This window comes from Pinus tabuliformis, chromosome 3_1, assembly GCF_031772625.1.
Source record: "Pinus tabuliformis cultivar Carrire ecotype Pingquan chromosome 3_1, CPIR1, whole genome shotgun sequence".
Classification (NCBI taxonomy): domain Eukaryota; kingdom Viridiplantae; phylum Streptophyta; class Pinopsida; order Pinales; family Pinaceae; genus Pinus; species Pinus tabuliformis.
This window is the reverse complement of record NC_142301.1, coordinates 434,388,667-434,402,656: the sequence shown is the minus strand read 5'-3', so window position 1 is coordinate 434,402,656 and position 13,990 is coordinate 434,388,667. Positions and strand designations below refer to the sequence as shown.

The 13,990-nt window shown below is 41.0% G+C and overlaps 1 protein-coding gene and 1 pseudogene across 2 annotated transcripts in view; both read right to left on the bottom strand.

Moving 5' to 3' along the window:
• Positions 1–13,420, bottom strand: part of LOC149187618 (putative CoA ligase CCL12) — a 258,764-nt gene extending 245,344 nt beyond the window's left edge. Inside the window, exons 1-2 of one of the 2 annotated variants that reach the window (XM_089411405.1) lie at positions 13,190–13,420; positions 12,710–13,090 (exon numbers count right to left, since the gene is read on the bottom strand). In XM_089411405.1, the coding sequence (XP_089267531.1) occupies positions 12,710–12,996 (287 nt within the window). In that variant the 5' untranslated portion in view covers positions 12,997–13,090; positions 13,190–13,420. Of the gene's footprint in view, positions 1–12,709 lie in introns of both variants that reach the window. The other variant, XM_089411406.1, reaches the window with a different exon arrangement.
• Positions 10,123–11,268, bottom strand: LOC149187619 (RNA-binding protein 2-like; annotated as a pseudogene).
• Positions 13,421–13,990: the final 570 nt, after the last annotated feature.

Here is a 13,990-nt window from a genome sequence, read left to right as displayed (position 1 = left end):
TCATGCGCCTTAGCCTCTCCACCAAATTTCGTGGCTAGAGCACATCCGATGCTATCCCAAATCAACAATAATGGCCCTGAGAAAATACAAAATAAACCTACATCTGATCCAGCAGATCTGCCCTAGATTGATGCTCGATCTTTTCTACAGATCTGGATCTCCAACCTTCCTGCAATGCCTCTCTCAATCTTGTGTTGTCGTAGTCTGTCTTTCTCCTCTCCTTAGCCTTGATTTTATAACTTTGCATTGAGCTAAATCCCTAAATCTCCAAAGTGATTAACGGTCGACATTAGATCTCGACTCATTTGAGATCAATGTGTTAAGGCCCAAAGCCCAAGAAAATCACACTACAACAAATGCCTACTATCAAACTCCTCTTGGATCACTTACTGTCACCATTCATTATTTGCACTGCTATATAATTTGTATGGTAGATCTAAAGTTATTATTGCATGGTATTGGAGATCGATACACGTTTATTTTGTAGGAGGTCCATTTACCAAATACATAAGGATTATCTTCACTTTGGCAACACTCTTCTTGTGTGCAGCTGAAAAAATAACAGCACTCAAAGCAACAACAGTCCCTTCTACAATCTCCCAAAGATCCATCTCCTCCAACAACATCTGTAGTTGATATTTGCAAGATGCAAAGTTAGAAGGACCTTATAAATAGTCGCACCAAGAGTAGTCTGTGAAAATTCCTTAAACTGGAATCCCTACTGCAACAACTGATGATATTTCTCCTACTTGTTAAATTTACATGAACAAGCTATTTGCAGTTTCCTATGGCAAACATCAAAATACATGCACTGCAGCCTACACCAATTAAATAATATGTTGAAACAAGAAACTAAACAATAGAGAAAGATACAACACAAATGACACAGTTGTTTTTGGACAAACGTCCCCAAAAAAACCCAATGCGGGAAAAATGGTGCAGCAGATCTGAGGGTTTTTATTATTACGCTGAAGTATTTCTGAATACAACTTCTAGATGCCTTCTCGGCAATCCAATTACAGATAATATCACTCGGCAGAAGAAATTAGTGAGATTACCTCACTCTACACTGCAAGTCCCAGCTGATCCAGCAACTAAACCAACGAGTCCCTAGCTACTTCTGCACTGCCCCTGCTTGGGCACTACGTCAGCCTCTAAGGCCCTGCGTCACCTTTGCTAGAGATCGATTTGCCTTTTGGAGCTGATTCCCACCCTCCCGCTCAAAAACGTCAGCCTCCTCAGATTCAGACTTCTGTGTGGGAGGCTCTACATTGCTCTGCGTTGGGCCTGCGTGAGCCCTTCCTGGATCTGCATCACCCTCTTTGGCCTCTGCATTGCCTCCTTTGTGTGTCTCTCTGCCTCTCTGCTGAGTATTCTTGGCTCCGGAGAAGATCCTCCAGCCAAAACTCCCTCTGCCCGTCACTGCGTGATCACTACAAATCATTGTGCTGTCTCTAGCTTCAGCAATTCGATCTAACTGATCAACTCTCTGTGTGTCTTCCAAATGACCCTCAAGCTTCCTTAAATAATCTCCTTGTTGACATTCAACGACCCAAATTAGAATCTAATCAATGGCTAAGATCATTTCTGCTTGATCCTCGTCTTCTTCTAGAAGTTACACCCACAGTTAGATTAATACCCATTAATTATTTTAATTTCCTAAGTTCAGACTTAGGGTCCCATTAAAAATAATTAATTATTTTAATAAAATTGTCTTCAGGTGGAATTTCCCTGCAAAATTTGAGACGTAGAGCACATCCGACGCTACCAGAAATCAGCACTCCCTCTTAGCAAGGAATGTGCTCTAGCAACGCAACCTGCTGAAGCATCAGTCTGTTCTGTAACATCTCCTTCTGCGTTGTTGATGTCTAATATCCTGTCCACCAACTATTGCGCAAATGTTGCATTTATACTGCTGCTGACACTGCCACTATCAACACTGCATCCGTACTGCAGCTCCCTCTGAATTTCTGCATCCATGCTACTACTGCTACTGCCACTGCACTGCAAGCTATTGTTGCTACTGCATCAGCAATGGAAAAACATCCCAAATTACTGAACAAGTGTTTAGCATAGATGCATCTCGATGTTGAATATCTGACTACTGCTAATCCCACGCTATCTCTCTGAAGCTACTGCGCTGCTACTGCTACTGCACTGTGCCTCCTTGCACTGCCGCAACTCTGCTCTACGTTGCTCAAACTTGGCATTCTAGCCACTGCATCTGTCGCTCCAACACTCCTCAACACCATCTGACACTTAGTCCATTCTGCTACTACTGATCTGGGCTCTCGTAGCAAGGAATTAATCTGAGAGGTGGGTTCCTCAAGGATCCTGCCCATCTGTAGCTCTTTCAAACTATAGCTCCAAATTAGCCTACCTCACTCTTGGAGGTATCTCGGCTGTCATGGTAAACTCCTCCTCCTCGATCTTCCCGGGTGCAACCTTCAGATCGTGCTTCTCATCTTTGTCCTTCTTCCTGAGAGGACGTTGTGTTGCGTAGTGACCCATTTCACCACACCTAAAGCATTTGATCTATGAGACGTCCTTCTTCCCCCTCTGTTGCTCCTGTTGCCCCTTGGATGCAAGGGTTGCATTTTCATCCTCCTCCTTGGGATTTGACCCATTTTTGTTGCTTCCGTCAAGTTTACACTTGACCAAGTCTCTCCTCAGCTCCTCTTGCTTAAGAGTTGCCCACATCTCATCCCAATTTGGCAAAGTCGCCCTACCCAGGATACTCTGGACAAAGACTTGCCACTCATCTGAGACTAAATTGAGGGCCAGTCTAACCAACTCGAACCCTTGAGGTGTAGACCCCACAGCTGCTAACTCATCACGGGTCTCCTGAAGCTTCGTGAGGAACGAATCTATGCGCTCCCCCTTCTGCATCTGTGCAGATCTCAGTTTCTGCTCTAAGTACATCTTTCGTTGCTCGGAAGATCCCTGATACAGCATAGACAACACATCCCACATCTCCTTAGCAGTCCCTCTGCTAGCGATGTGACAGACTACATGATCCTTCACTCCGTCGAGGATCATTCTCTTTGCCTTCGCCATTTCTGCTTGGTACTTCTTCAGCGAATCTGGATCTGCAAGCTCAACCACCACGTTGTCGACATAGGTCTTGAGAGAAAGCTTATCTAGAAGGAATGACATTTTTGCCTTCTAGATGACGTGGTTGGATGACCCATCCAACCTGTCTTGATCTCCCAACCCACTCGTTGCCATCTCTGCCACGAAAATGTTGAATTGTTCCTCTCTGTTCCTTACTGTTGTTGCTCAGTGAGTAAGAAAACGAACTTCTTCGCAGGAAGTCTACTCAAGAAAAATTCCCTCACTGTGCTTCTCTCTCTCTTTTGACGTCTTTCTGCCCAACAAAACGGCCTGCAGAAAAACTGTGTCCCACCAGCTCTTCCTCACACTGAGGCTCAGCGTTGCTCCCTCTGCCACGACAAAATTTCAATCTAGAAGCCCTTCCTCTCTGTTGACTCACTCAGAGAGAGACTGCCTCGAAATTCAGCCCTCCTGGCTTGGACTGTGCAAACCCCTCTGGGGATTCAAACTACTGCCTCCTGCAGCTATTTCGATCTCCTTTTCTACTCAGCGTTGGGTTCTCTGGCACTGTTCTTCTTGCTTCACTTGCACTGCTCTGATACCATGTGAAAATTCCTTACAGTGGAATCCCTACTGCAACAACTGATGATATTTCTCCTACTTGTTAGATTTACATGAACAAGCTATTTGCAGTTTCCTACGGCAAACATCGAAATACATACACTGCAGCCTACACCAATTAAATAATATGCTGAAACAAGAAACTGAACAATAGAGAAAGATACAACACAAATGACACAGTTGTTTTTGGACAAACGTCCCCGGAAAAACCCAATGCGAGAAAACCGGTGCAGCAGATCTGAGGGTTTTTATTATTAAGCTGAAGTATTTATGAATACAACTTCTGGATGCCTTCCCGAAAATCCAGTTACAAAGAATATCACTCAGCAGAAGAAATTAGTGAGATTACCTCACTCTACACTGCAAGTCTCGGCTGATCGCGCAGTGGAACCAACGAGTCCCCGGCTACTTCTGTGTTGCCCCAGCTTGGGCCCTATGTCAGCCACTAAGTCCCTGCGTCACCTCTGCTAGAGATCGATTTGCCTTCTAGAGCTTATTCTAGCCCTCCCAGCTCAGAAACGTCAACCTCCTCAGCAAATTCAGACTTCTGCGTGGGAGGCTCTGCGTGGGGCCTGGGTGAGCCCTTCTTGGCTCTGCATCACCCTCTCTGGCCTCTGCGCTGCCTCCTCTGTGTCTCTCTTTGCCTCTCTGCTGAGTATTCTTGGCTCACGAGAAGATCCTCCATCCAAAACTCCTTTTGCCCCTCACTGGGTGATCACTACAAATCACTGCGCTGCCTCTAGCTTCAGCGATTCGATCTGACTGATCAACTCTCTGTGTGTCTTCCAATGACCCTCAAGCTTCTTTAAATAATCTCCTCGTTGACATTCAATGGCCCAGATTAAAAGCTAATCAATGGCTAAGATCGTTTCTGCTTGATCCTCGTCTTCTTCTAGAAGTTACACCCGCAGTTAGATTAATACCCATTAATTATTTTAATTTCCTAGGTTTAGATTTAGGGTCCCATTAAAATGATTAATTATTTTAACAAAACTGTCTCCGGGTGGAATTTCCCAAAACGCTTTCTGGGTTCTTTGGAATACATGTGCCCAAGCCTCCCTGCAAAATTCAAGACTTAGATCAGATCCGATGCTATCAAAAATCAACATAGTCACCCTGCAAACATAAAACACACTTGACAAAATGGACCAGACAATAAAATCAACCTATCACAAATTCATTATGCCTATCTCAAGCAACAAATCTACTCAAATCACTAAAGCTACACAGGGATCTCACCCACAACCTCTCGCGGGTCCTGGTGCTCTCATAGGCATGGGTCACTCCAACCTTTAGAGTCTTCCAGGCATCACACCCATTAAGCTCTTGTTGTATCTCCCTATCACAAGTAGCAGTCCATTCTGTACATGGATCTAGAGAATCTCAGATGCACAACTCTAATACCATGTCATAATTTTACATATGTGTGCTATACAGTTCTACACTCATACAATTAACCTACAGCTAAAGCATAATCACAAATGTTGAATGGTGAACTCAAGAGTGTACACTAGCACATATCGAAAGATGAGATCACACTGTAAATAGATAAAGAGTAGATCTCATAAATCAACAACATGAATCTAGTGTATAGAAAACAAAAACTTGGAGAAGTGACCACTATCTTCTCATTCACACAATAGAAAAGTTATAACATTGTCCTCAACGGACTACACTGGTTTCTCCCAATCCCAACCCACTCTCTTGGCAGAATCACTCTACTCAAGCTCACTGTATATAAACCTAACTAAAGTGCCCTCCTTTACTGAGTCAAGCTTGACAAGAGAGGAAAGAGTAGTTACAAAAGTAATGGGCCAATGGCTAATAATATTCCTCATGAAAGGAATCATCCACCACATGTAACAAGGAATATCTCCTCAAGGCATATGCCCGACTTAGCATGTGTATCCCCCAATGGATCATAATGTCTAAAGAGTAACCTATGATAACTGTCATAGAACCTGTCAACCTAATACTAACCAAAAATGGAAGATTCAAAACATCGCGCGTGTAAGGAATTTGTCAGGGTGTAAGGGAATCTCTTCCATGTTGCACACCCATCCTGAAAGGAATTCCGTTCAACACTCATCTGCCATATTCCTACAAGAACAAATTGGAGCAATATTACACAGAGATGATCGGCCAAAAGTATATTCAATATGGAATAAAATGATTGATACTAAAGCCCTTATCGACGAACTAGATTTTGAAACATCCAGAAAGGAAAGACTTCAGGGTTCTGGGAGGATGCTTGGGCTGGACATTGGGCACTTTCATAATTCATAGTTTGAACCAATTCATTCCTCTACTTGAATAAGTTGGTATGATCCATGTTGTTGATTACATAGCTATTGGGAGAGATGTTCAATGGAGAGATATCGAAAAATGATCTAGAAAATTTACTAAGGCTGTTAGAAAATTTGAGAGAGAGCAGATAGAGTGATTAAACACACAACACCAAACACACTATATTTTTATTGATCTCATAGACATTACATATATAGGAATACATGATACTTCTAGATCCGAGAATGGTGGATCTAGATTACTAAAAATAGCTAGTACAACTATTAACTTAGGAACTCACACAATTACAACTCACGACAACTTGGAAGTCATGGAAGCATTACTTCCAATACCCTCCCTTAATGCTTACATGACAAAAACAGAAAGTAGACATTACAACAATGAATGAATCTCTGTCAAATTTTTCTGATATGGTCATCACTAGCACTCATATCCACTCTGAAATATCACGGTTTCCACTCTTTTCTTCACCACACTTTCGAGCTTCCCACTTGATCCATTTAAGACATAACTGCTTCAGACCATCGTTGACATGCTTTTCATAATTGACGCTTCTCAACCTCCTAGTGCACAACAGATCAGTCTCAATACTGAAGCATCCTATGGAACTGCCACCATCTATTGAATATATGGCCTTCCGCTATATTCACCAGTTATCTAGGATAGCATTCTGGGTACAGAATGTCTTCAGCAGACAATTCTACAACTTGACCTTGTATAAAATAACCTGTACTGACGCTCCCGGAGCACGACGGGTCACACCAGCTTGACCTTATTAAGAACTACCTGTGACTAATGCTCCCGGAGCACAATGGGTCACATTAGTCTATTCAATGGTTGGCCTGTTCTTTGTGGTTCTGCATCATTTTATTTTTGCACAATATAATAGCATACTACAACTTTAATAAAAATACAAACCACACCACACAATACATATGAAACCCTAAAAACAGACCCAAAATTCAATGCTATAAGCCCTGCATAAAATCAGAGCATCAGATTTCTCCATCGACTCTGCCCACGCTATCACTTCATGCATCCCATAGATTCCTATCTGATGCTTAATCTTTTGTGTATACAAATGACTGAATCATCTCCCTGTCTCTGCTCACCATCCCTAGTAATGCAAGATCTCAAAGATGAGTGCCAACAATTTGTGGACGAACAAAACTGATGGCCTTCCTAGATCATCAAGAACGCTGCTATTGGTGTCCATCGATTCCATTGCCCTGCAATTTCTCCAACAGAAAGGACTATATTTCTGTTGTTCCGACGAAGAAATTCAGACAATTCTCTCAATGTGGTCAACACCTCAATTCTGCGAACCTCTCCATCTTCGAAGATCAAGCTCCATTCTTCGTTGAACATTCAGATTGTGGAGTGGGAAATTAAGCAAGGCCTTAGAACCCCACATCTTATAATGACATGGTCATAGGCATGAGCCACCTCCTCCATGGTATTGAAGGCATTGAGCCTAATTCTAGCCTCCTGCAGTCCCTTATCTCCACTGCGATTTTCAAATAAAATTGAGACTGAAATAGATTGGAGTGCCAATCTATATTTATTTATGGACCTTCAAATGCAAATAAAAACAAATGAGGCTGAAACAGAGGATTCGAGCGCCAATATATACTTATCTGATAGTTTATGGGTCAGAATATAATATCGTTACATCATCAAACTGCTCCACCAGATCTTGAAAGAAATACTGTGAGATTTTTCTTGTTGTGTGAATTAGACGGTCAAATCTTTGCACGCAGCACATAACAAAGAGACCTTCATTGCAGTGATGATATCCTAATTTTTCACCGTAGATCAATGTGACTTGAGCAGCTAACCCATGACTGCATTTCTTCACACTTTGGCTCTGTGTCTTTCTATGCCTGAATAAATCTGGACGACAGGCCTTGCTGACGCTGAGGTGAATATTCGTCAGACAGATGGATCCAGTCCATAGAAAATAGCATCCATTTGTTTTGACAAGAACGAGCATAGATCCATTATGCGGAAATATGGTGATAGATGCACAACGTTGACTTGACAGAACAGGCAGAGGGAAAGTTTTGACAGAACACCCGGAGGAAAGCTAGACAGTAGTTAAACAGACCTTCCAGATCTCACCAGTCGTAGATCTCCTAATGAAGGACAAAGCTCAAAAAAAAACTCCCCTTAACTTTGCCTCCAAACAAGAAGATCCCAACAGCTCACACAGTCTTCACAAGCTGCAGTCGCACCTCCTCAAGCAACGTATCCCACAGTAAACAAAACACCAATATGAATCTCACAAGTTTAGTGATCTTACACTCAGATCTATAGATCTCAGAAACCACCACAACAGAACTCTTCAGCAAAACATCATACTCCACAAAACAATTTAGATCTACACATTGACTCACAAAAAAAAATCTCACACATTAAAAATAAACTCTCACATACCTATACTAATATGTACATAAACATTAACATTCGGGCTCCCTCACATCTTCCTGGCCCTCGAGCAGATAAAGTGATTAAACACACAACACCAAACACACTATATTTTAATTGATCTCACAGACATTACATATATAGGAATACATGATACTTCTAGATCCGAAAATGGTGGATCCAGATTACTAAAAATAGCTAGTATAACTATTAACCTAGGAACTCACACAATTACAACTCACGACAACTTGGAAGTCATGGAAGCATTACTTCCAATAGAGGCAACAGCTAAAATGATTCAAATCATACTTGCAGACCATATAATTATTCCAGATTCAGACGAAGAGGTTTTATATTGGAATTCAGAGGGACAGGGTACCTACTTGGTAAGAGAGGGTTACCTTCAAGTGCTCAATGAAAAGGAATATCAGGTTCTGATCCCTTTGGGAAGGGATTATGGTCTCCCTCCCCATTGGGTGTAAAATATCAGCTTTAGCTGGCTGGCAGTAAAAGACAAATTCTCACACAGGTGATTATGAGACAGTAAGGAATCCATGGACCTTCAATTTGCCGTGAGTGCAAGGCAGCAGAGGAATGCAACTTCCACTTCTTTTTTGGCCATACTTATGCATTGGAAATTTGATCTAAATAAACTGATTCCTTTGGAATAATCTGACCTTTTTTCTCATCCACCCAGGAGACCCTGAGGAACTGGCCTAAGCTGTATGGAACAGTGTTGCAAACATCCCAATTTTATCACGAAAAAATCCCGAATCGCGATTTTTTGGCCTAGCCGATGTTTGCTGATTTTTACCAATATTTTAGTGGTATCTTAATTTTGCCAATGTTTGACAACTTTTACCGTTATTTTCATGGTTTTCACAATTTTTTGGTTTTTCGGACCATTTCCAATATTATCACAGTGCCAAAGTTTGCAATATTGGTATGGAAATCGAACTACACCAAAAGGGTATGACCAAATAGCCTGTTCTTCATCATATGGACCCTGTGGCATGCAAGGAACAAGTTAACAACTGAGTCTTCAAGGATAAATTCCTGCCTCCTGAAAAAACATGGCACACAATTGAGTTTTCAATTCAAGAATCTCCTAAGATTCATCCATAAGAACCTTAGCTCATTCCTCTCTTTTTTGGAATCAGAAGCTCTGGAGTATTGGTCGAAGAAGAATATCTTATTCTTTCATGCTAAGTTAAGGTACAGCCATCTAGAACCAGAATGGTCTTGTCTACAAGGTTCCCATCAGTGTGAAAGAGGTCTAAATTTAACTTTGATGGTCGTGTTTAAAAAACAAAGAGCACTAACCAGGATCACTCTTGAGTTTGAACTCCAACACATAAAACAGAACACAGAACAGCAACAAAAGAAATGGAACTGGGAGAAAGATTAACTTTACATATCTGTTGTATAATTACAAAGAGATCACCCATAATTATAATAAACTTGGAGGAGCCCAGCGTTAAAGATGGGTGGTTGGGTAGTTCATCTGTCAATCAGTGATAAGACAACTATGCATAGTGATTAGTTCACTAACCTAAGTAAACTTAACCCAATGGTGTATGTACACCAACCCCCCATACATGCAACTTATGGAAGCATGAAAAGGATGTAAAATCACAATAAAGGGTCCTGACTAAAAGGCCATGATAGGTGCCCATATACAAAATGTTCAATGGAAGAACCTTGGGAAGGGACCAAAATGAGGCTCCTGGAAGGGAGTAACGCCAATGCTGAAAGGCCTTAGATCTGGAACTAAAGAAATCCCTCAAAGATGCATTGAAAAGCAAGAGCATGAGGCCTGTGCAGGTTGAAAGCTCCAATCAGGAAGTACGACCGAAATTCTGAAGAGGATGGCCAAGTAACCTCAAAGAACATGATTGAACACTGATGCAAAAGAGGATTGGTTGCAGAGGCACAAGGATGGAAAACATTGACAACTACCACATGAATGATCCAGAAAAATCGGCATTGGTTAGGAACCAAAACAAAGGCTTCAAACAGAAGCAAATACCATTAACCAGCAATGAGGCCTGCAGAGGCTGAAAGCTCCAAACACTATGTATGACTGAAACTCTGAAGAGGACCAAGTAACCACAAGCTAGCAATGCCATCAAAGATCCACATAAGAACTCCAACCAGCCACGAAAGGCTAAGCAAAGCTGATTTTTGATGACTCACTGTTAGTTTCATCAAACTTATACCCTTGTAAAGCTTCTAAGCCAGTCGCAACACATCTTGCATCAGTAAAATCAATAAATATAAAACAAGAAGATCTCCACCAAGATGCCTAGGCTTCTTTTGTACCAGTGAAACTTCTTTGAAATCAATGAATGGATGGAAAATGTGTGCAGCTTCCCTGCAAGTGCAATCAGTAGGAAAACCCTCAACAAAGAGGCTATTTAATGCATCAGGTGGAAGCTGCTCATCAGGCCTTCATATTTGAAAGCCCAAACCTAAGCTTCGTAACTTCCCCCAAATCCAGGATCTACATTTCCAAAACCTGGCCTCTGACCCATTAAAACAGAGTCAGCAAGGGAGGAACCTGACAATCACCCATAACCTTCACTTCCTTCCAGCCTGGAGCCTCCCAAACCACCACTGTCAGCAGATGTTAAACCCCCAGCAGAATATGGAAGCCCATTTCAAATGTAAGAATCCAGAGCTCCAAGAGCGTTGGAATCCCATATACACAATTGACCCACCATGTCAGGCAAATAACCAGGAATATCGCGACCACCAGAAATCCCAGCTGGCGGCAGATCACAAGGAGCGTGCCCATACCCAATAAGCGCCATCTCTCTAGTAAGCGTCCACCATTGACTTCTGTTATCACTCAGAAAACTGCTACCATGGCTAAAACCTTAGAAGTATGACCCAAAATAGGAAGTGAACAACAGTCAGCCAAGGGCACAAAGAAAGGGCCAGCTAAGAGCACGAATGAGCAAATATGGCACCAGTCAATACCAAAAACCCCACAAATAGCAGAGAGCTCGAAAAACAGAGGATCATGGCTAAGAGCCTAAGGCCATCACCAATGAAAAAACACAAGTGATGGAGAAAGCTCTATGCCCCATGCTTTAATATCATGTTTTAAAACAAAGGGCACTAACCAAGATCATGGTTGAGCTTGAACTCCATGCACACAAAACGGCAACAGAAGAAATGGAACTGACAGAGATAAATCTATGTATTTGTGGAACAATTACAAGGAGATCACCCATATTTATAATAAACTGGGAGGAGGTCACCATTAAAGACGGGTGGTTAGGTTGTTCACCTACCAAGTAGTGATCAGTCAATTATGCACAGTGATTAGATCACTGACCTCAGTAAACTTAACCACATATGTATGTACACCAACACCTCTAAAGGCAATCCAGGCCGATCAGGAAGTGGAGGAGTACTTAATGATAGGAATGGCCTAATGAAGGTAGTGTTTCTACAAAATAATGGCATGAAAGTAAACAGCCAGGCTGAGCTGATTCCAGTCATAGAAGGTATTAAAATGTGCCTCTAAAACAGCAATCCATTGATTTTGAATGAGACTCTGAACACATTGTTGACGTCATCTCTTGGAATGCAAACACTATTAACTGGTTCATCAATAGCAAAACAGAATGGATTAGGAAAACATTTCTCAGAAACGTCAAGATTATGTTGGCAGACTGGCTAGCTGACTGGGGAATTACACTTTTGGGTAATTCAGTCCAAACAAAACCGAATGGGAGGATAGCAGAAAACGGGGGCTGGCAGGTTGACTTGACAAAGAAACTCAGTCAGCTACCCCATGAAATTGAATCACAATCATATGGAATTTGGTGGTGCCTTACTAGAAAAGGCAGACAATGAAAGGGGCGAGAATGCCCATGTTTCTCAGGAAAGCAGATGCACTTCTGAAGCTCAACCTCATTTAGTCTGATTCGTGACTTGTGTGTTGTCATTATGTTTTCACAATTGTTTATGTTACCACAAGGCTAAGGAATGGCCGGAGGGCAGCCAAGTATCTTTGTTTATGCTGCTATGTATACAGTGTTTTATTGGCTGTTATATACACAGGCTAATAGATGCTAAGTTTTAGTTTTACAGTTTTGGAAAATCATCAATATCTGATATGTGATGCTGAGTTTTTAAAAGTTTTGCCAGTTTCTCAACGTGGCCGTTTAATATAAGTATATTTTAAAGCTAAACGAAAAATACTGTCTAAACCACTAGAAGCCTGTGTAACTCTGAATTGACTGAGCTATTGAAAGAATTTATTTGTTTCTTGTAAAGAGGAACTTACTGAGTAGGAAACCATGCAAGGGGAGGCCCATTCTTGGCAGTATCCCAGTCTTTGTAAATGGAATAGTACATAAGCTGGTGCAGAGTATGTGGGTAATGGGGATTCAAAAGCTCCTTTGAAACTCTCTGCCATAATAAAGGATCCGATCCTCCAAGCTCTGCAATAGCTCGTTGAAGTTTGCCATAGAAGATTGCAGCCTTGTGGGCTGGAAGGCCTGCTTGGACTATGTCATTTACTCCCAACTCCTTGACACACTTCCCAACTTCAAAATCCCTCGCTCTTGCCATGTATCAATAACAAATTACAACACCCCCGATCAACACCACAGAATTTGCAGTAACTCCAACAGAAATACTGGGTGCAGTGAACAACGATGGAATCCTGACCCAAAAAATGCCCACAAAACCGACAGAACGAATTACATCATTCCATGTACTTCATATCAAACAAATGCAGAGATTGGATAATCGGGTTGCGTACCTCTAGACTAGGTGTAATGAACACAGATTCACAAAGATTGCAGAATGTGTCTCATCGACATTAATCCATGTCCCATTAGACAAAGGGAGCGGAGGAATGGTGTCGGAATGGTAAGTAGAGATGTAGATGCGTTGGAAAGATCCAGCTGTGAAAAGCCCACGAATATTTGGTGGCCTGCGAACCACAATTACAAGTTGAGTAGGTTGGGACTCGTAAGAAAAACAAACACCGAAATTGATCAAGGTAGAAGCCTAGTTCAGTGAATCAGGGCGTGTATGAGGTTGGTGATCACGTGGGTGTTTGGGTGACATTGGGCCATGCGATCATATATTATATATTTAATTATAATAGTCTATATAAAGTTGATGCGCAGTCATAGCTGTTTTGTGTTGAAAATATGATGCTGGTAAATAGGTTGGTTAAATCAAATGGTGATTTTAATATTGAATTTCATAATTTATAAATTATCCATTATTATGATTATCATTTAAATTATTTTAAATATTAATAAGGCTATTAATAATTAAAAAATAAAATTTATAATATTTTAATAATAGTAATAAATGAAATAATTATATATCATTAAAATAAAATATCATATATTAAAAAGTTAGAAATTATAAGTACGGTTAAAATATATGAAAAAGTTAAAAATTATCAAGTATTGTTAAAACAATTTCATTGATGATAAGGATGTTGATTATTTTTTTATTTAATTTATTGATTTATTTATAAGTGTATGAAATTTTGAAATAAAATTAATAATAAGTATATGATGAGATGAAATAATTAATGATAACA